Raw genomic sequence first — 20,605 nt, forward strand, 5'->3', positions numbered from 1 at the left:
CAGTCTTCCCGCTCCACCACAATCACCCACACATGTAGGTCCTTGGGGTAAAGGTGTGTCACCAGGGTGCAGGTAAGGCATCCCCCCCTCTGTCCCCTTCTGGCTGCCTGTCCCTCAATTTTATCCCACAACTTAGACATTACTCACACTCTCATAACACATACATATAGGATCTTGGGGGTGTGCACACTACACGGCATCCAGAAGACCTTTAGGGTGTACAACCTCACCCCTAGCATTGTTGCCCACCTCTCAATTTTAAATACACATAGACAATGAGGGCTATCAGGAGGGGCTATGCGCTTAACTGCTGCTCTCTGGCAGGTAGCTCCATGCCCTCCTGGGTTTTAAATGCACTTTAGAACACACATGCATCAACACTACATATGAGCGGGCGGAGGGAGGTTTGGAGTCTTTGTATCTGTGGGTGCCTGTTTGTCTGTGTCTATGTCAGGTCGGGTATCAGAGGTCTTGGTCTCTTATGCTGATCCGATACCAATACTTTGTACAAAAACTTATTTTATTTATTGTATCTCAAATTATAGCTTCATAATGATTACAGGACATCAGATTACTTGTTCTTATCACTTAAAAATGCAGAATTCATCATATAGAAATAAAGAAACTGAAGCTGTGCGCTATTTGAACACGTTGCCTGCCTGCAGCACTAAAGGACTCCGTGAGAGACGTCTGTCTCGCCCTAGCAGCATCTGTCCCTGTCCTCTCCTCCTCTTCTGTTCACCTCAACATACGCTCATCATATTCTGTGATATGATTTATTCTGAGGTGTTTGACAAGGTTAGTGATGTTGCCACAACACCTCACTTTCTTGCCACATGTATTGCAAACCATGTCTCAGCTGTTTGTGGAGGTAAAATACGTCCACACATGACTCCATTTATGCTCAGCCATTATTGTGAGTGCACACGCCAAGGGGCTGCGACACATTTATGCAGCCGTATTTCGCACATGACTATGAAAGGTGGAAGAGGAAGTAGTTCCTTCCTATGTAGACAATCCGAATGATATAGTTTCTTTCCACTGTATTCCTGTTAATGATAAACTACAAACTTACCCTAAATTACTAAAATATCGATATTTTATTATGAGAATCAATTCTAGAACATAAATGACTGGTATCGTACGAATCGGTATTTCAGTATCGAGCTGCACATTACTATGCGATACCCTCACGAGCAGTGTTGGTCAAGTTACTTGAAAAAAGTAATCAGTAACTAATTACTGATTACTTCCCCAAAAAGTAATCCCGTTACTTTACTGATTACTTATTTTCGAAAGTAATTAATTACTTAGTTACTTAGTTACTTTTTAAAAACACGATTTACAACCTGAATAGGTAATAAAGCGATAGATCTTTCAGCCCAATTCTACTTTTTCTGCATAATCCATCATACAATAATAATAATAATAATAATAATAATAATGGATTGGATTTATATAGCGCTTTTCAAGGCACCCAAAGCGCTTTACAATGCCACTATTCATTCACTCTCACATTCATACACTGGTGGAGGCAAGCTACGGTTGTAGCCACAGCTGCCCTGGGGCAGACTGACAGAAGCGAGGCTGCCATATCGCGCCATCGGCCCCTCTGTAATCAAATGGAAAAGTCTCTTTTTAAAACTTGTTTTATTAGTTTTAATCTTTTAACTTTATGCATCAAGCAAAAATTTAATTATATGCAACATTCTCTGACTTGAATAAATTAGTTTAACATTTAAACCTATTTTCTGCACATTCCAGCACATAAAAGAAAATAGTTTTTGTGTTTACACTCACTCTTTCAAATAGATGCAAGTAAAACACAGCAGAAAATAAATAAAGTCAAAGACTCAGCGGTCCTGTTGCTCTATTTTCACCTGTAAAGCAGGAGTGGGGTAGGCGGAGGTTTACCCTGGTGCAGGTGTGCCGCGGTCAGTTGAAGAATCCATGAGTTTCTCTGTGAATTTCCCATTACGTCGTTGCGCACTCGGTGCTTGCTTGGAAGTTTAGGGGGTTTTTTCGCTGTAAAAAGAAGTTTTCTTCCCACACACAACGGACACTAATGTTTTTGTCACTTTTTATGGAATCAAACTCAAAGTAAGGTCAGTACTTCCACGCTTTAAACGCTGCACGCTCATACTCTCTCCGCACTCGATATATGATCCATTGTTGATCTGCACACAGCTGTTGTCACTAACGGCGCACTCGCTTACGTCACTGTCGTGAGCCATTCTCGCAAAAAATCACGGTTTTAGTAACGCAGTAACGTAGCGTTCCTACGGGAAAGTAACGGTAATCTAATTACCGTTTTTGCAATAGTAATCCCTTACTTTACTCGTTACTTGAAAAAAGTAATCAGATTACAGAACGCGTTACTGCCCATCTCTGCTCACGAGGGGCGACCAGGATTTCAAAAAGGTTTGATTTTCTTTCAACCATACGATTGCTGATTGGGAGCTGGTCGTGAGGTGTTAATCACTTCTTGTTACCCCATGTATACTACAAGACACACGATTAAGGCGAAACTCGGGCCGATCCCCAAAACGGTCGACGGCACAACTGAAAAATCATCTCAAAATGGGCCGAAAATCACACACTGTATGCCCAGCTTAAGTGAAGAACAGATTAGCTGTATACTGAGGAGGGTCAACCAACATTCTCAGCCCTGCCAGGTTAACCCTTTAACAACTTAGCGTTGTGTGTAGAGATTGAAAATCTCTCCTTTGATTTTTTCCTCGTACTTTGTTTTTTGGTCTTTTCGTCAAGTCTGTCTTCGTACGGACCTGCCGAGTTCTTCGTCGTTTTGTACATAACTGTTTTTGGGGCAAATAAAATGCAAGTAGGGATTAAAACCTCAGAATTAATGATTACCGGTGCTGGAAATGCTAGTGTTTGATGCAGTGTCTTGATGTTGTTGCCACGGGTACCCACAAAGCAATGCGCGAAAGTCACGTGGTCTGTCAATCTCTGTTGACTAAGAACCAAAAGGCTTAATACTAGTGATGGGATTTTCGGCTCTTTTTAGAGAACCGGCTCTTTCGGCTCGGCTCACTAAAAAGAGCCGGCTCTGGAAATAAAGACATAAAATCAGGACTGACAGAGATGGGGAAGAAGTCTCATTGTGACAAGTAAAGTTTATCTTGCCTGGCTGGGCAGCTCTCCTGGTGCTCAGCACCCCCAAAGCTCTGATCCTAGAATCGCCCCTGAGTAGTGGAGAAGTCCAGTGATATCTGATCAGGTCATTTCTAGTTGAACATGGCAGTGTGAAGACTGATGTGGCTTCTTCTGAGGCTTATCTTCAACCCAAACAATTGTGTGAAATTTTGACTCAATGTTTTATCAAAGCTGCCCAACCTGTGACCCAACAGGATTAGTCAAGCTGTGGAGTGAACTGAAGAACCCGGCACATCATCATCCCAACTCCTGAGTCATGACTTTTGCACCAATATTTGGTCACAATAACCCGATTTACGAACCTACAGCTTTTACACAGAAGTTGATTATGAAAATAACCCAGCATTTTTTAGTGTGTATGAAAAGTTTGGAATAATCTGTAAATGAGACATATAACTTTAACAGTTATAACCAGCATAATCCACTTAACCTGCCAATGAAATAACAGTTACTGACTCATAAACACACGACTCAATCATATGAAACTCCGTGACAGCGGCAATGTTTTGCAATCACCCCCTTACAAATATCCACTGTGGGCTAAGGGCATGGTCACTGAAGCAAAGTTCCTTTGAGTGCACTTGATTATTGTCTCTAGACGTCCTGAGAACAAGTCAGAGGATGAAAATTTAAACACCTCCTGCTATGAACAATAAAGGCATGTGCCCTATATTGTCACACATGAGACAAGAGTATAAGAACTAACTGTCAAAAGCAACTTGAAAAACAAACAGGTGACGAAGGAAGAGACGTTATAAATCTCTGTTATTGTTGCTCGGTTTTCTTTTAGGAGCATTTGGAATTTTCTGTTTTGTAACTAAAAATATAAAAAATAAATGGACTACATTTGTTCTCAGCTCAGTTTTGAAAAGTTATTCACTATGTTCTCTCTTTATATGGAGTATTTTAAATACTGAAACAAATAAAAAGATGAATTAATTTCGCAGACTTAGATTATTTTAAAAGACCTTTTAAAACACACTGTTTAAAACTGTTTAAAATGCGAAGCAAGCTCTGTTATAAGAAGTACTAATCACACATCTTTCCTCTTCTTAGAATTAATCATAGCCTGATAATCCTCCCTCCTCTTCCTGCTCTCTGACTCAGCACCTACTGTCTGTCCATATATTTCCTTCTTCCCTCCCCTTCAGGTCTGCACTTTGAACATGGCTGTAATCAACGTGCAGCGACGCAGAAGAGCTAACTCATGTTGTTTAGATAAGAGCTCCGAATGCTTTCAATTATAAGGAAGTGAAACTCACAAAGTCACTGATACTGAGATGGGGAAATGGCGCAGAAAGGAGTTCAGCTGGACCAAGAAACTTTCTCTTGTTCGATCTGTTTGGATCTGCTGAAGGAGCCAGTGACTATTCCGTGTGGACACAGCTACTGCATGAACTGTATTAATGGCTTTTGGGATGGAGAGGAGGAGAAGAAAACCTGCAGCTGCCCTCAGTGCAGACAGACTTTCACAGCGAGGCCTGTCCTGGTGAAAAACACCATGTTAGCAGTTTTAGTGGAGGAGCTGAAGAAGACTGGACTCCAAGCTGCTCCTGCTGATCACTGCTATGCTGGACCTGAAGATGTGGCCTGTGATTTCTGCAATGGAAGAAAAATGAAAGCTGTGAAATCATGTCTGGTGTGTTTGGTCTCTTACTGTGAGAAACACCTTCAGCCTCATTATGATGTGGCTCCATTAAAGAAACACAAGCTGGTGGAGCCCTCCAAGAAGCTCCAGGAGAACATCTGCTCTCGTCATGATGAGGTGATGAAGATGTTCTGCCGTACTGATCAGCAGAGTATCTGTTATCTCTGCTCTGTGGATGAACATAAAGGCCACGACACAGTCTCAGCTGCAGCAGAAAGGACTGAGAGGCAGAGAGAGCTGGAGGTGAGTCGACAAAACATCCAGCAGAGAATCCAGGACAGAGAGAAAGATGTGAAGCTGCTTCAACAGGAGGTGGAGGCCATCAATCAGTCTGCTGATCAAACAGTGGAGCACAGTGAGAAGATCTTCACTGAGCTGATCCATCTCATCCAGAAAAGAAGCTCTGATGTGAAGCAGCAGATCAGATCCCAGCAGGAAACTGAAGTGAGTCGAGTCAAAGAGCTTCAGGAGAAGCTGGAGCAGGAGATCACTGAGCTGAAGAGGAAAGATGCTGAGCTGAAGCAGCTCTCACACACAGAGGATCACATCCAGTTTCTACACAACTACCCCTCACTGTCAGCACTCAGTGAGTCTACAGACTCATCCAGCATCAATATCCGTCCTCTGAGCTACTTTGAGGATGTGACAGCAGCTGTGTCAGAGGTCAGAGATAAACTACAGGACATTCTGAGAGAGGAATGGACAAACATCTCACTGACAGTCACTGAAGTGGATGTTTTACTGTCAGATCCACCAGCAGAGCCAAAGACCAGAGCTGGATTCTTAAAATATTCATGTAAAATCTCACTGGATCCAAACACAGCACACAAACAGCTGTTATTATCAGACGAGAACAGAAAAGTAACATTAATGAATCATCAACAATCCTTTTTGGATCATCCAGACATTTACTGGATGGTGGCAGGTCCTGAGTAGAGAGAGCCTGACCGGACGTTGTTACTGGGAGGTGGTGAGGAGAGGGGGAGTTTTTGTAGCAGTTGCATATAGGAATATCAGCAGAGCAGGGACTCGAAATGAATGTGGATTTGGTCGTAATGACAAGTCTTGGGCACTAGATTGTTCCAAAAATAGTTACACATTTTGGCATAACAACACTGAAATTCCCATTTCAGGTCCTTGTTCCTCCAGAGTAGGAGTGTACCTGGATCACAGAGCAGGTATTTTGTCCTTCTACAGCGTCTCTGAAACCATGACTCTCCTCCACAGAGTCCAGACCACATTCACTCAGCCGCTCTACGTTGGGCTTAGACTTTACAACAATTATGGAGATATTGCTGAATTCATTAAACTGAAATAGACCGAAGACTTTCATATTGTGGGTTTAAATCTATATTTTAGTTTCCATTTTATTTTCTCTCCATCATTTCTGCTCTGCACCGAGATCAGCTGTCTGTCAAACATTATGGGTGGTACTTTGACATCTTCATTTTGTTCTCTTGATGTTTTTGAGTTTTTAAAGGGGATCCTTCCTGTGTTTGTTTGTCCATTGAAGGTACCAGTGATCGATATGAATTTTATTTACACAAATATTTCTCCACCTTTTTTTGTCTTCTACTTCATGGGCTTTAACAGAGAAATTAGCAGAACATTCTTTGTCAAGCAGTTTTTTTTGTCTTTACTTTAGAAAGAAACAAATACATTTATCTGTTTGGTATATTGACACACACACACACACACACACACACACACACACACACACACACACACACACACACGTCTATATATACACATACATACACAAAGCTGTGTAAACCAACTATAAATAACTAATCTAAACTTATATACATTAAATACAGAAATGAAATGAGGTGGAATGAATACTACAGAATGTACATAAGGTGCAGCTGCAGTCTGGCAGTGGGAGCAGTGTGACATAATATAATCTGAATGCTTATTTGCTGATTATATTGTTTTATGGATAAGAGAGGCCCAACTCTGAGTACAGTCTGTGCCAAAAGTACTGACAGGAAACTGCATGCTTTTGCAGAGAACATGAGTTGCGGGCAGAAAGTGAAACTAAGTAGGGTGTTTGATCGAAACTTAAAGTGTGTGTGACGTCTAGAGGAAGTATATAAATAACTAGGCTTCCTGTTTGTGCTTCAGACCTGAGCTTGTGTGTTCGTGTGTTCAGGTCTCCCTTCCCGGTAACGTAAAATAAAGATCATTTTTTGAGTTTGACCACTTTGAGCTGTGTCTTTCTTTGCCGTAAGGAATACAAAGAACTGGGATTTAATACAGGTCAACTGTTTAGAAGGGAGATGGCGAGGGGAAAGAAACTGTTCCTGTGTCGGGTGGTCCTGGTCTGCAGGCTTCTGTACCGTCTGCCAGAAGGCAGCAGGTCAAAAAGTCTGTGTCCAGGGTGTGAGGGGTCTGTGATGATTTTCCCTGCCCGTTTCCTGGTTCTTGAGAGGTACAGCTCCTGGATGGAGGGCAGGGGGGCGCCGATGATCCTTTCTGCTGCCTGTACAGTCTGCTGCAGTCTGCTCCTGTCCTGTTTAGTGGCTGCACCATACCAGACTGTGATGGAGGAGCACAGGACAGACTCAATGACTGAAGTGTAGAACTGGATCAGCAGCTCCTGTGGAAGACTGTACTTCCCCAGTTGTCTCAGGAAGTACATCCTCTGCTGGGTCCTTTTGAGGATGGAGTTGATGTTGGTCTCCCACTTCAGGTCCTGGGAGATGGTGGTACCCAGGAACTTCAAGATCTTCACAGTAGACACCGGGCTGTCTGATATGGTAAGGGGGAGCAGAGTTAAGGGATGTCTCCTGAAGTCCAATTGTAGTGGCAATTCCTTTTGTTTGACCAACCAAACATCCCGCAATTAAAAGTCCACAAGCCACTGCTGCACTGCGATAATATTCCGTATGCAGGCAAAAGAAGTCCACTGTCCAAACTTGAAAGTTGCGTTTTTATGGTTTATTCATCCAGTTTGGCAATAACAAGATCCATTTTTAGTTACTTCCTGCTGCTTCTCCTGCTCTGGTAAAAACCCATAGGCTCACCCCAGTGCATGCTGGTCCTATACCAGTCTCTTTATTTATAGAAACAAAATGGCCCTACAGCTTTTACTGACTAATTTAACAAAGTAACATCAAACAAACAAAACATTGAAACAAATATTAACCTACAAATAAACTTGTAAATAAACCCCAAAATATAAGTAAACTAACAACAAACTTTAACTAATTTCAAAAATAATAAAAAAATAAAGAACAAATAGCTCCAACACCACTGTCATCTCTACAGTCTTAAGAGTGTTCAGCTCCAGACTGTGCTGACTGCACCAGAGTACCAGCTGCTTAACGTCCTGTCGGTATGTAGATTCATCACCATCTTGAATGAGGCCAATGACGGTGGTGACATCTGCAAACTTTAGGAGTTTAACAGCCGAGTTCTTGGAGGTGCAGTCATTAGTGTAGAAGGAGGACACATCCTTGAGGGGCACCAATACTGAGGGACCGAGTTTCAGAGGTGATCTCCCCCAGCCTCACTTGCTGCTTCCTGTCTGACAGGCTGGTGATCCACTGACAGGCAGCTGGTGACACACTGAGCTGGGATAGTTTGGAGGAGAGAAGTTCAGGCACGATGGTGTTAAAAGCCAAACTAAAGTCCACAAACAGGACCATGGCATAAGTTCCCGGGTGGTCGAGGTGTTGCAGGATGTAATGCAGCCACATGTGATATGAGACTAACTTCACTGGAGGACTAATTATAATATATAACAATATAAATATAGTATTTCCTCCTAGAAGAGATGAAAGACATGCTTTTGTGTGGATGAGTGTAGCGTTTTACTTTTCTGAGGCCCTTGCAGAAGCATCACTTGGTTCATAGGCCTTGTCTTCTGAAAAGCTCTGGAATGCTTTACTGAATAAAACAAATGACTTTGCTCATTTGACTTCAGTAAGGCAGACTGGGAAGCATTTCCTTCTAACTGTGAAAAAGCCACAGAGAAATTTGAGAAAAGCAGGATGGATGAATGGAATTACAGTTTATCTGAAATTATTGTTTAGTGCAAATAGTTTAGTGCAAGAAAAATAATGGAAATGACAAACATAGTAGCTGCTAGAGTGATTAAAACAGGTCCAAAATGAAGTTCAAGACTGTTCACAAAGGAGCTCAGATATGTGTTAAGGAGTGAAGAAAATGAATGAAATGATAAGGAAACATACAGAAACTTCAGTTAATGAAGATGACACTAAAATCAATCTAAAGGCTGGAGAACCTGTGGGGGGGGGGCTTGAGGTGACTGTTGTTGTGATTTGGCGCTATATAAATAAAATTAATTAATTTAATTTAATAAGCACTGGGTCTTCTGAATGTTGATCCATCATCAAAAAAACAGCATGTGGAAAAAGCAATAACAGAATGAAAAGAATGGGTGTCATTACTTTACATGTTTAGACAGTCTGTTCTAGTTGTGCTGCAGAATATTACAGACTGTTTAAGTCAATACTTGGCTTGGATCACTGGGGAACTAAAATTCTTTATTCGGGTTTCTGCAAAGCACTGGACTGTTTGGAAGGACTTTTATTTGGACTACGAATGACCCGAGGAGGGCAGCAGTGCGCCAGTTCTACTCGAAATTCTAATAGAAGAAGCGGAAATGACGTCACTCAAACTCCACAACAAACAAACAACAGTGGTTTGAGAGTTTTTCAAGGTAGAAATCTGCTCGGAGGTTAAGAAACAATCGACCAGGGTGAGATCAACCATCAGCGCAGACTAAATTCAACCAGCAGCTCATCACATAAGTGCGTCCCTTTGATTTAAACGGTAAGATTTTAGTATTAAACACGCGGACGAAAGAATCTGTGAGAGAAACCTTCAACTCGCACCACGTGGTTACCGTGCAGATGTTGTAGGTTATTTATTTTAAAAACTGTGGAACGCGCGGTACTTGAGCTCTTTCTGGTCGTACGCAGGAAATCTCCTTTTTTAAAAGATTAAATAACATAGCATTGTGGAGGTATGCAAAGACAGCACCAGGGTTCTCGAGGCTCTTCTGGGAGCCTAAATATAGAACCGAATAGTGGGATTGTAACGCGCTCTGAGGGTCTCGAAAAGCGCTATATAAATGCATGCCATTATTCCATTATTAAGTCGACCATAAAAACGTCTCCCCGAGCGTGAGTCCTCTATGACGAGCTACCTTTCCTTATCGCCAGTGGGCTCGGCCACTATAAAGGGCTGGCGGGCTCGTTTCCCTGAGCCTTGGGCTGCAATGGCTGATGATCGTGGCGCGATCCCAGCCACCATCGATGAGCCTTTTCTGCGAGTGAACGGTAATTCTTCGCGGCCAGTGTTCCGGATTAACTGGCGTTGGCCGAACAGATGTGTGGTAGGCTTGCTTTTCAGTAGCCGCTACCGACAAAACAGCAAATAAACACCAAATGTGTCATCCGTGACATTTATAAGGTTACCTCAAACACACTCCCTCAGTCTTGTTGCTCTTTAATAACAAAATGTTTAAAAATGTCGCGAGTTTACCTGGTGATATTCTCGTGCGCGAGGCGATCGCGAAAACGGCAAACAATTAACACCACGCCGATGTTGTTCACAGGACAGCAAGAGTAAACGATCGGGAGAATCTTGTCTTCGTTATTGTTCCCCTCGTACGTGTTATTACTCCGATTTCAGCGTTTTCGCTGCACAACTAAAACGTGCAGTTTACTTTATGTTCACTCAAATTGAGTCAACTAGCGCCACCTGTGGTCAAGTGCCTAAAGCCTACAGTCAGATTAACTTGTGACACACATCTGCACCTCGTTTGAATTTGTTTCATGCACAATACATTTGCCATGTTAATGTATTCTCTACACAGGCAGGCTATGATAACAGGATGTGAAATATTAATGTGTCATATATTTGTTCAAGACGTATTTCTTTGTTATGGGAAAGAAAATAAAATCATGATAATCAACAGGACTGGTGATTTCAATAACTTTGTGTATATAATTTGTCATTTTCTACTGATGTAGGCCAAAAATAAATGCATAATATAATTATATAAAAAAGGTTTATTCGCAAGACACAAAAACAGAAAAAATTGAAAGTTACAAATGTATTGTGCTGCAGATGTCTGTGTCACAAGTTGATCTGGCTGTAGGCTATGGCACCTTGCCACGGGTGGCACTAGTTGACTCAACTCCATTTGACTGTACACAAAGTAAATTGCATGCTTTTGTTGAAAACCGAAAACTACTGCTCTATAAGCTTGTTATTTGCTTTTGAAAATAAAATGTTATGTGCTTTCATCTATAGGGTTAGTTATATAAGTGACTTAGTTTATAAATGTTATTATCTGGCTTTTTCAGTGTTTTATTGTTTCCTGAGTGCATCAGTTTGGCTGAGATTAAAGTTACAGTTTTCACACAGCTGAATAAACAGAAAACTGAACAGAAATGTGAGATGATTGAGAATTTACTCCAATGTCCTGTTATATTTGAGGGAGCAAAGAGCAGACTGCTGAATTGATTGTCTCGGTGGTGTTTAATCTGCAAATTTAATTAAAAGTTTAATGAACTATCATCTTGTCTTTATTTTTAGTGAGCACATACGTTAAACACTTTAAGCTGTAAGCTAATGATAGTTATGTAAGAGCTGGTGCGAGCTGGTGCAATAAGCTGTACGTTTTACAACAATGGATGCATGATGTGATTAGTCGACTATCTCAAAAATAATCGTTTGTGGCAGCCCTAGCTGGAGTACCCAGACACACTGAGGAGCAGAACATGCAAACTCCTGAGTCAAATTAAGAATCTTCTTGCTGTGAGGCAACAGTGTTAACCACCATCCCACCATGGTGATTCTATATTTTTACTTAAGTACAGTTTAAATAATTTACATGATATTAATTTATTATTGTGACTGCAATTATTTCGTAGTTTGAAAATAATGAAAAACAAAACAAAATACTGCAGCTTTAAGCACAAATCAGCAAACAAAGTGAAACAGCTTTTAATTTGAAATTTGGACTCAGATCATAGTCAGGTGGTGAGAAATACTCTAAAATCCTCCATCTAAATATAATTAATGATATAATTACTTTTGGTTGTTACTGTGGCAGGTTAAAATGACAAACAGTTGCGCAACTGTGAAGCTGTGTGTGTGAATGTGTGTGTGAATGGGTGAATGACTGAATGTAGTGTGAAGCGCTTTGGGGTCCTATGGACTAGAAAAGCGCTATACAAATGCAGGCCATTTACCAAGCTGGCAGCAGCTACCTGAAAGTTTTTGTATTCTTAATTTTGCTTATAAAAGTATCAGAACTTGAGTCACTCACACGGTGCTCTTGAAACATTTGTCACATTTGTTCATTTTTAATTTCTCCCGTCATCACTTGTCTCTTTTCAAGAATTCTCAAAACAGAATGAAGAGTAAGGATGAGGAGGTTCCCGCAGACCAACAGATCTGTAACCAGGAGAGGAGCTCCAGTCTGAAGCAGGAGGACCCAGAGCCTCCTCAGATTAAGGAGGAACAGGAGGAACTCTGCACCAGTCACGAGGTTGAACACATCATGGTCTGGACCGGGCAGGAGAGGCTCAGACTGCTGGATACCATCTGGAAACCTGAAATACAGATACAAAGCAAAGGTATGTGAAACTATCAGGAAGGCAGGAACGAGTGAAGCATCAGTGATGTCTGCACTGGGAAGAAGGAAAAGTAATATCTGTTATTGTTGCTCAGTTTTCTTTTAGGAGCAGTTGACAGTCCCACAAATTGTGGTTTTCTGGAAGCAGAAACGATGTCTCACAATGTCTACAAGGGGTCACTGTAGACCATAGATTTGCTTCATAGCATGTGGCTCGCAAGTTTGCTAATAGTAGGCAGTGTTGGAAAAGTTACTTTTAAAATGTATTACAGAATATATGTATTTTGTAATGTATTCAGAACTCGTTACTCAGTGAGTGTAATGTATTCTGAATAGAGATGGCACGATACCACTTTTTTATGTCCGATACCGATATCATAAATTTGGATATCTGCCGATACCGATATGAATCCGATATAGTGTTTTTTAATCAACAAAACTGTTTTTTAAAATATCTTGCTGCATTTTGCAAGTCTGCAAGTTCATACTCAAGTTTAAAACAACAACTACACTAAAGCTATTCTGTTATACCTGTATACGAAAAAAATATTTCATAGTTCAGCAATACTGATCAATCTAATAAACTTAAACCTACACCATCCTCCCTATTCTGGTATTTTAAAGAGTACTTAGCGTAAATATTAAGCAACCTAACTAATAGGGTTCCAACTCCCAGCAACAACAAAAATAAATAAATAAAAAATAGGGAACCACCCCTCACGCTCCACCTCATGATGCTTAATCGACGTAATCAACCTTAATTTGATGCAGTGTGGAAAAAAAATGCACAGAAATCAATTATTTTTCAAGAAATATTAAATAGATTCAACATCTTTCTTCAACAAAATTGCAGACTGCACAGATGGTACCTTCCCAAAGTAAAAAGTACTATAGCTTACTAGGGTATATATATTAGACTTAATAGTTACTATATACAGTAATTGACTTCTATTCATTTTACATCAAATTAAAACTTTGGGTGTCAGATAATTATTTATTAAAAGCTCGACATTTTAAATGAGAATAAGAAAGAAAAGTATGTCTTTGTGCCCCCTTTTCCCTGTTCATGCCCTATCGGCCCCCCTGGCTAAACTTTGCTAGATCCGCCCCTGCACAGTTACCAGCCGTCAGCTACGTAGAAAAAGCTCCTGGTGTAGAAAGTAATATTAAATACATTCTAACAACAGCTTATCAAGCTTAAACGTTCTGCTGTTGTTCAGCCGCTGGTTTCCTCTTTCTGGTGCAAAGTGGGCCAAAAGCAAACCAGAGAGACGGACTCGCGACAGAAAAGCCGATCAGCTGATCATTAAATGGTAAATGGCCTGTATTTATATAGCGCTTCACTAGTCCCTAAGGACCCCAACGCGCTTTACATATCCAGTCATCCACCCATTCACACACACATTCACTGGTGATGGCAGCTACATTGTAACCACAGCCACCCTGGGGCGCACTGACAGAGGCGAGGCTGCCGGACACTGGCGCCACCGGGCCCTCTGACCACCACCAGTAGGCAACGGGTGAAGTGTCTTGCCCAAGGACACAACGACCGAGACTGTCCAAGCCGGGGCTCGAACCGGCAACCTTCCGATTACAAGGCGAACTCCTAACTCTTGAGCCACGATCGCCCCATTAAGCAAGTAATTAAGTAAGTTTCACGATTGAAGTAGCAGCCGGAGAGCGAGAGGCAGTCGTTTGTTAAGCTTAACGCAGGAATGCTTTACAAACATTCAGAGATGGACTTACACACTTGCTTTACTTCTCTCGGGGATAACTTTGTCGGAGATGAAATGCCAGGTTGCTAGCGAAGCTCCACATGCTATCCAGACCACCGACAGGTCCCGCATGCCACAGCCGCTCTATCACGTGACGCATACTGCTCTGACGTGCTAACGTTCTGAGGTGAGTTACGGCGTGTTGCAAGTTTTGCGAGGTGCTTTCGTGATATTTAATGGATCGGATTACATTTTTTATTTTTCTCCGATATCCGATCCAGTAATTTAGGTCAGTATTGGACCGATACGTAATATCGGATCGGTCCATCTCTAATTCTGAATACTTTGGATTACTTAATATATTAACATGCTTTTTACAACTACATGAATTGCTGTGTGATTTATTACTATTACTGAAGGATACTCGCCATACCAGTACCAACTAGACTTTTAAATCTTAATGTAAAATGAGTATCAGTAGGTTGGACATTAGGTACGGCTACACTTTTTGCTGGGTCTCATATAGAAAACTATTCCGCACGTATATGAAACAGGTCCGTGGCTCCAAACCGTAGTAAAGGGAACCCCGGGGTATTCCGTTACTACCCAACACTGTTGGTAAGGCACAAATATGGCAAAACTAACAACAGTTAAACTAAAAAGCAAAACAGTTCTTTAACCTAATTCCTAATACAGCTGGGTGTAATTGTCACAGGACAGTACAGCCACTGCTAGGAAATTAGTGCTAAATAATTTTACCAACAAAGTATGAAAAGTTTGGAATACTCTATAGATGAGACAAACAAATATTACTAATGTAGGATTCTAATTAGAACTTAAACTTTATTTTCAGGGGTACAGGAATAATATAAACTAAAAGGAACAAGCCGAAGTGTGTTGGTTGAGAAAGTAGAAACAATCTTGTGTCTAGTTAATGTTGAAACCTGAAAATGAGTTCATATTATGATGCTGATTGTCTTTATTTGTTAATGGATATAAAATTTCTACAGATACAAACCCAATTAAACCCAATTGGACATTGTAGAAGAAAAACAACAAAACAAACAAATATACAAAACATTTGCTTATTTTGAAATTGAAGATAGCAACAGAAAAGTCAGGACGGAGCCATGTTACCACTGTTTTCTGTCTTCTTTTAACAACAGTTAGTGACCTGAGGAGAGCAGCTGCTGTTTTGAGTTTCTTCCCATTTTTCTCTGATATAAGATTCTAGCTGTTGAACAGTCCTGGGTCTCCATTTTCATATTTTTCACTTTCATGCAAAATATTTTCAGTGGATGAAAGAAACATTTGCCATGTCTGCAGGCAGGCCAGTTCACCACCTGGACTCTACTACTACAAAGCCATGTTGTTGGAATAAATGCAGTATGTGGTTTAATATTGTCTAGCTGATGCAAGGCCTTCACTGAAAAACCCATCGTCTGGATGTGAGCATTGTCGAGTTAGAAACTTGACGCCTAAGCAGCCAGTTTGATAGGAAATTCCATCAGAGAAGAAAGTTTTTGACCTGAGCACTGAGAACAAGCAAGTGATCCTCATTAATCCAAAGGATGACATGTCCATGTTTTCAAAAAAAATTCAAATTCTGATTCGACTGACGACAATTGAGACAAAAAACCTAAAATCCGAGTAGAAAAAAGTTATATTTTTTACTGTAAAAACCACAAACATGTTTAACAAATCATTTTTGAAACTTAAAATGCAAATAGAAATTGTACATTTCTAAAAATTATGCACACATTTTGCAAATATCATCGGTACATGGCACTATGTACCTAAAAATGCACACATAAGACTGAGAAGAACACCACAGGTATAAACCCTGCAGGTAGGGCTGCCACAAACGATTATTTTGATAGTCGACTAGTCACCGATTATTTATGCGATTAGTCGACTAATCAGATCATCATCCACTGGACGTAAAACTACAGCTTATTGCACCAGCAGCATCTGCTCTTATATAACTATCATTAGCTTACAGCTTTAAGCTTTTAAGGTGCTAACTAAAGATAAAGACAAGATGATAGTTTATTCAATTTTAATGAAATTTGCAGATTGTTTCGGTGAAGTTTAATAAACTCCTTGCTATCTAAAATATAACAGGACACCGGAGTATATTCTCCAGTATCTCACACTTCTGATAATCAGCTGTCTGCTTGACGTTTATTCAGCTGTGTAAAAACTATAACTTTAATCTCAGACAAACCGATTTACTCAGGAACAAATAAAATACAAAAAAAAAAAAAAGCCAAACAACAACATTTTTAATTTATCTAAGTGACTCATATATATTTAACCTGAGTAGCAAAAGACGGCGGTGGGTTTGAAAACAATTTGCCGGGAATCCGGTCTTCTCACGGCACTAGTGACCTAGCCCCCGGCTAGCTATCGAGCTAGCGGGTAACAGACGTCTCCGAAAACGTCGGAGCGCTTTGAGGTTTACACAGCTACATTCTTGCCTGAAAATATGTTAAACGTTTATTTTGTGACCCAGAAAGAATAATACGAGTAATATTAAAACTAACTAGCTGCCGCCATTGTTGGAAACTAAGCTGGGCCGCGCTATGAATTCTGGGACACAGCTTCTTCTTCTTCGGGGTTTAACGGCAGCTGGCATCCTTGTACGTGCAGTGCTGCCATCTTCTGTTTCAGTCCGTTATTACACTCTTAAATCCTGCTATTATTCCTGCGTCTTTTGGGATCTTTTTTTTTTTTTTTTTAAATGACATCAGAAACAGCAGTATGCGACATTACGTGATGGCAGAGCTTCAGTTCATCCTTTGTCATTTTTTTTTTTTTTTTTTTTTTAATAAATAGGACAGGGGGAATGAGTGAGAGAGAGAGGGGGAGAGAAAGAAAGAAAACCAAAGGGGAGAAGAGACGGTGAGAAGGGGGGGGAAGAGAGACAAAAAAAAAAAAAACTCCTGGGTCACCTGTATGGAGAAAAAAAAAAACAAACAAACAAACAAAAACAAACAGAGGAGACAGCAAACAACAAAGAGCAACATAATAATAGAGAAAACAAAGCACCATCACAATAAACTAGCTAGTCATAGATATCAGTATTTACTAAGTAATAAACGATATTGTGCAGCACGCAAGATAGACAGCGCACAGTGTGCTTTGAGGCAGCAGCCAAGAAAGCTTTAGTCCGCGTCTGTGAATACCCATGTGTGCATACCTGTGTGGATCAGCATGCTTGCATTCCAAAGGTTTCTCCATGTAATGATCTGCTAGGGAGTGTGGGGGGGCCACAGCCCCGTCCTCCAGGGTGTGAAGCGGGTATGGAGGAGATCAAAACTCCAGACATCCAGAGGCCCCCAGAACACAAGAGACCATGGAAGACCAACAGAGGGGCAGCCGCGCCACTGTCCCAGTAAGAGCTGAGGAGAGTCCCAGATGAGGGCTCGCCCAGCAGCCGCGGAGCAGAAGTCAGGGGGAGTTGCAGTGACGCGCCCGTGAGCTCCGCCGGCCCCCAGCTGCGCCTGAGTGACCGAGCCCTAGGCCGAGAGGCCGGGGGCACCCCACCTCCAAAGGGGCCCGAGCGAGCCCCAGGCCCCAGGCCCCGACAAGCGGCCGCCAAGGAGTGAGCCGGTGTGTACCCGGACGCCCACCCCCAGACACAAAGAACCACCAACACACCGACACCTGAGGGAGTCCGCCACCGGCAGGGGAAGTGGTGGTGGGTGGAGATAGGCCTCCAAACCTTGGAGGGCCTGAGGTGTCCCCAGAGAGGTGGCGTCTGATACCCAACCTGACATATAGACACAGACATACAGGCACACACAGACACAAACATCCATTCCCACCCTCATGCTCTCATATGCACTCACTCCACACTCAACCAACGTGGAGACAGACATAAAGAGACGCTGTACACACAATCACACTCCCCAAGCGTACTCTACAAACCGGGTCTAGGTACCCTTGCCCCTGGAGGGGGGAATTGCACCCAGACCCAGGTGGTGTTACCCTTTTCCCTGCGGTGGGGAGAGGCAGACCACCCCGACTCCGCAGCAGCAGGGAGGCCCCACACCCCAGACCGCAGTCGGACGGCCAACTCCTCCCACTAGCCCTCCCGCTCCAGCAGGCCGCAGAGAATGGGGGTGGGAGAAGACTCCAAACCTCCCTCCACCCGCTCATTGTAGTGTTGATGCATATGTGTTCTAAGGTGCAATTAAAACCCAGGAGGGCATGGAGCTACCTGCCAAGGAGCAGCAGGTAAGCGCATAGTCCCTCCTGCTAACCCTCAATGACTAAGTGTATTTAAAATTGAGAGGTGGGCAACGACGTCAGGGGTGAGGTATACACCCTGATGGTGATTTGGACTCCGTGATTGTGCCCACCCCCAAGATCCTATATGTATGTGTAATGAGAGTGTGAATAATGTGAATGTCTAAGTTGTGGGATAAAATTGAGGCAGAGGCAGCCAGAAGGGGACAGGGGGGGGGGGGGTAGCCTCCTCTGCACCCTGGTGACATACCCCTACTCCAAGGCCCTGCATGTGTGGGTGGTTGTGGAGGAGCGGGAAGAGGGAGGCAGCTGGAGATGGGGAGGGAAGGAAGGGAGGGGCAGGTAACCCCTCCCTGGGGCCAGCTCCCCCGCTGACCCCAGTAGGCACTCCCACCCTCCGCGACCCGCCAGGGAAGGGGGGCCCAGGCCCATCAGACCCAGTGCAGTAGCGCCCCCCGGCTCCACAGAGCCCTGGACAGTCCACCCAACCCCACCACAGAGAAAACTGCACCCACCCCACCAACCACACATCTTCCAGACTACATAAGACGGTAAACGCCCAGGCTGAGATCTTCCTCCACCTCTCCTGTATCTCCCCCTCCTGCAGAGAGTTCCTGAGAGAAGAAAGCTCCTGCAAGATGTGACCATCCCCCCCACCAGTTGAAGAGCCCCCCAGGCGGCTCGATGCACTGGCGGCACCCTGCTCCAGGGCCGGGCCCCCATGTCTTTTGGGATCTTACAAAACTTCAAACGACGCTTCGACTATTAAATCAGTCGTCTACGATTTTGATAGTCGACGTAATCGTGACTAGTCGACAAATCGTGGCAGCCCTACCTGCAGGTATGACAAATCTCTCACGCATCAAAACTTGCTCTCTCGCTTTCTTTCGCTCGCTCGCTCTGACTCGCCAGTGTCACTCCTAAAACCTCCACCTCTTCCCAAACAACAAAATGCCACATGTTGCCACATCATTTTCGATTGGTCAACATGGTACATTTTTTCACTAATGGGGAAGGAAAGGGGTGTTTTGTCTTTTTCTCTCACAAGATAAAAAGGAGTGTTTGCTAGCGCTGTCCTTAAAAAAACACTGTTTTTACAGTTTCTTCCCACTGTAAACACTACTATTTTATTCAGAAAAAAACATTGTGTGTATTTTTTATCATACGTCTGTTTTACGTGGCCTGTCAACACAATTTAAAAACTGGTATAAAGTTTGAAGTCCGCACTTTTGACCCAAGTTGAAATGGAGACTCTGGGTCGTTGCATCTTGTTGCTGTGTTGTCCTAAATTGGTGGTTTGATTTTTGGCGCGTCAGCACGTCCGTCGACCCTCAAGCGTTGACCAAGTTAAGCATGCATTTCTATTGTTGAAAGCTAAACTTGAGACAGAAAGGCCTACAAACAAACAAGACCTGAAAGTCACTGCAGTAAAGGCCTGGTAGAGTATTAAAAAGGAGAAAGCAAGCATCTGTATTAGAAATGAACATGATGGGTTTTTTTTCTCACATTTTTATGCCGTGTTTTCATTCAACCTACTGAATTGAAGCTGAAGGTCTGCACTTAAACTGCATCTGAGGGGTTTTATTTAAAATTCATTGTAGTAATGTACAAAATTAATATGTAAGAAAATGCAGCAAGATCTTTTGATTTGTATGTAGCTCCCCAAACTTCAATTTATTCCGGTGTATCTAAGTGTCAGTATCACTAGCATAACTGTTTGAATTACACTGGCGTACGTGGGCGACATGCTCATAGAGAATTTCTAATAGTTGATGAGATGTTTTGTTTTGTTTTTTTAATGTTCGAGTTTTTGGTTTTTTTCATTTTATGTTTTTGTTTTTGTCTCTTGAGACTTTTCAGATCAAAAGATCTGTAAGGAGGAAGAGGTTCCTGCAGACCAACAGGTCTCTAACCATGAAAGGATCTCCAGTCTGGATCAGGAGGATCGAAAGCCTCCAGAATTTAAAGAGGAGCAGGAGGAACCCTGCACCAGTCAGGAGGGAGAGCGGCTTCTTCTAAAGGAAGAGACTAATAAATGTATGGTGACTTCTACTCATGAGCAACCTGAACCAAGCAGTGACTTTCTTTCTAACAACTGTCCTCAGCCAGAGTGGAGCCAAGGCCAGGAAGAAAGTGAGCATGTGCACTCAGGATCAACTACAAATGCAAACACAAAGAGGAGAAATCAGAGAA

General features: G+C 42.4%; 1 protein-coding gene and 1 pseudogene across 1 annotated transcript in view; both read left to right on the forward strand.

Annotated features, from left to right (window-relative positions):
* The first annotated feature begins 854 nt into the window (after positions 1-854).
* On the forward strand, positions 855-7,000 carry LOC146553058 (tripartite motif-containing protein 16-like; annotated as a pseudogene).
* Positions 7,001-9,464: 2,464 nt separating this feature from the next.
* The window catches only part of LOC146553059 (uncharacterized), a 13,253-nt gene continuing 2,112 nt past the window's right edge, over positions 9,465-20,605 (forward strand). The window contains exons 1-3 of the mRNA XM_085255494.1: positions 9,465-9,625; positions 12,207-12,444; positions 20,264-20,605. The exon at positions 20,264-20,605 is cut by the window's right edge and continues 2,112 nt beyond it. Of these exons, the coding sequence (XP_085111620.1) occupies positions 12,222-12,444; positions 20,264-20,605 (565 nt within the window). The 5' untranslated portion in view covers positions 9,465-9,625; positions 12,207-12,221. The remainder of the gene's footprint in view (positions 9,626-12,206; positions 12,445-20,263) is intronic.

The sequence above is a fragment of the Mchenga conophoros genome, linkage group LG18 (genome assembly GCF_057382185.1).
Source record: "Mchenga conophoros isolate Kocher_MC1m ecotype Shallow Benthic linkage group LG18, M_conophoros_male_GT1.1, whole genome shotgun sequence".
Classification (NCBI taxonomy): Eukaryota; Metazoa; Chordata; class Actinopteri; order Cichliformes; family Cichlidae; genus Mchenga; species Mchenga conophoros.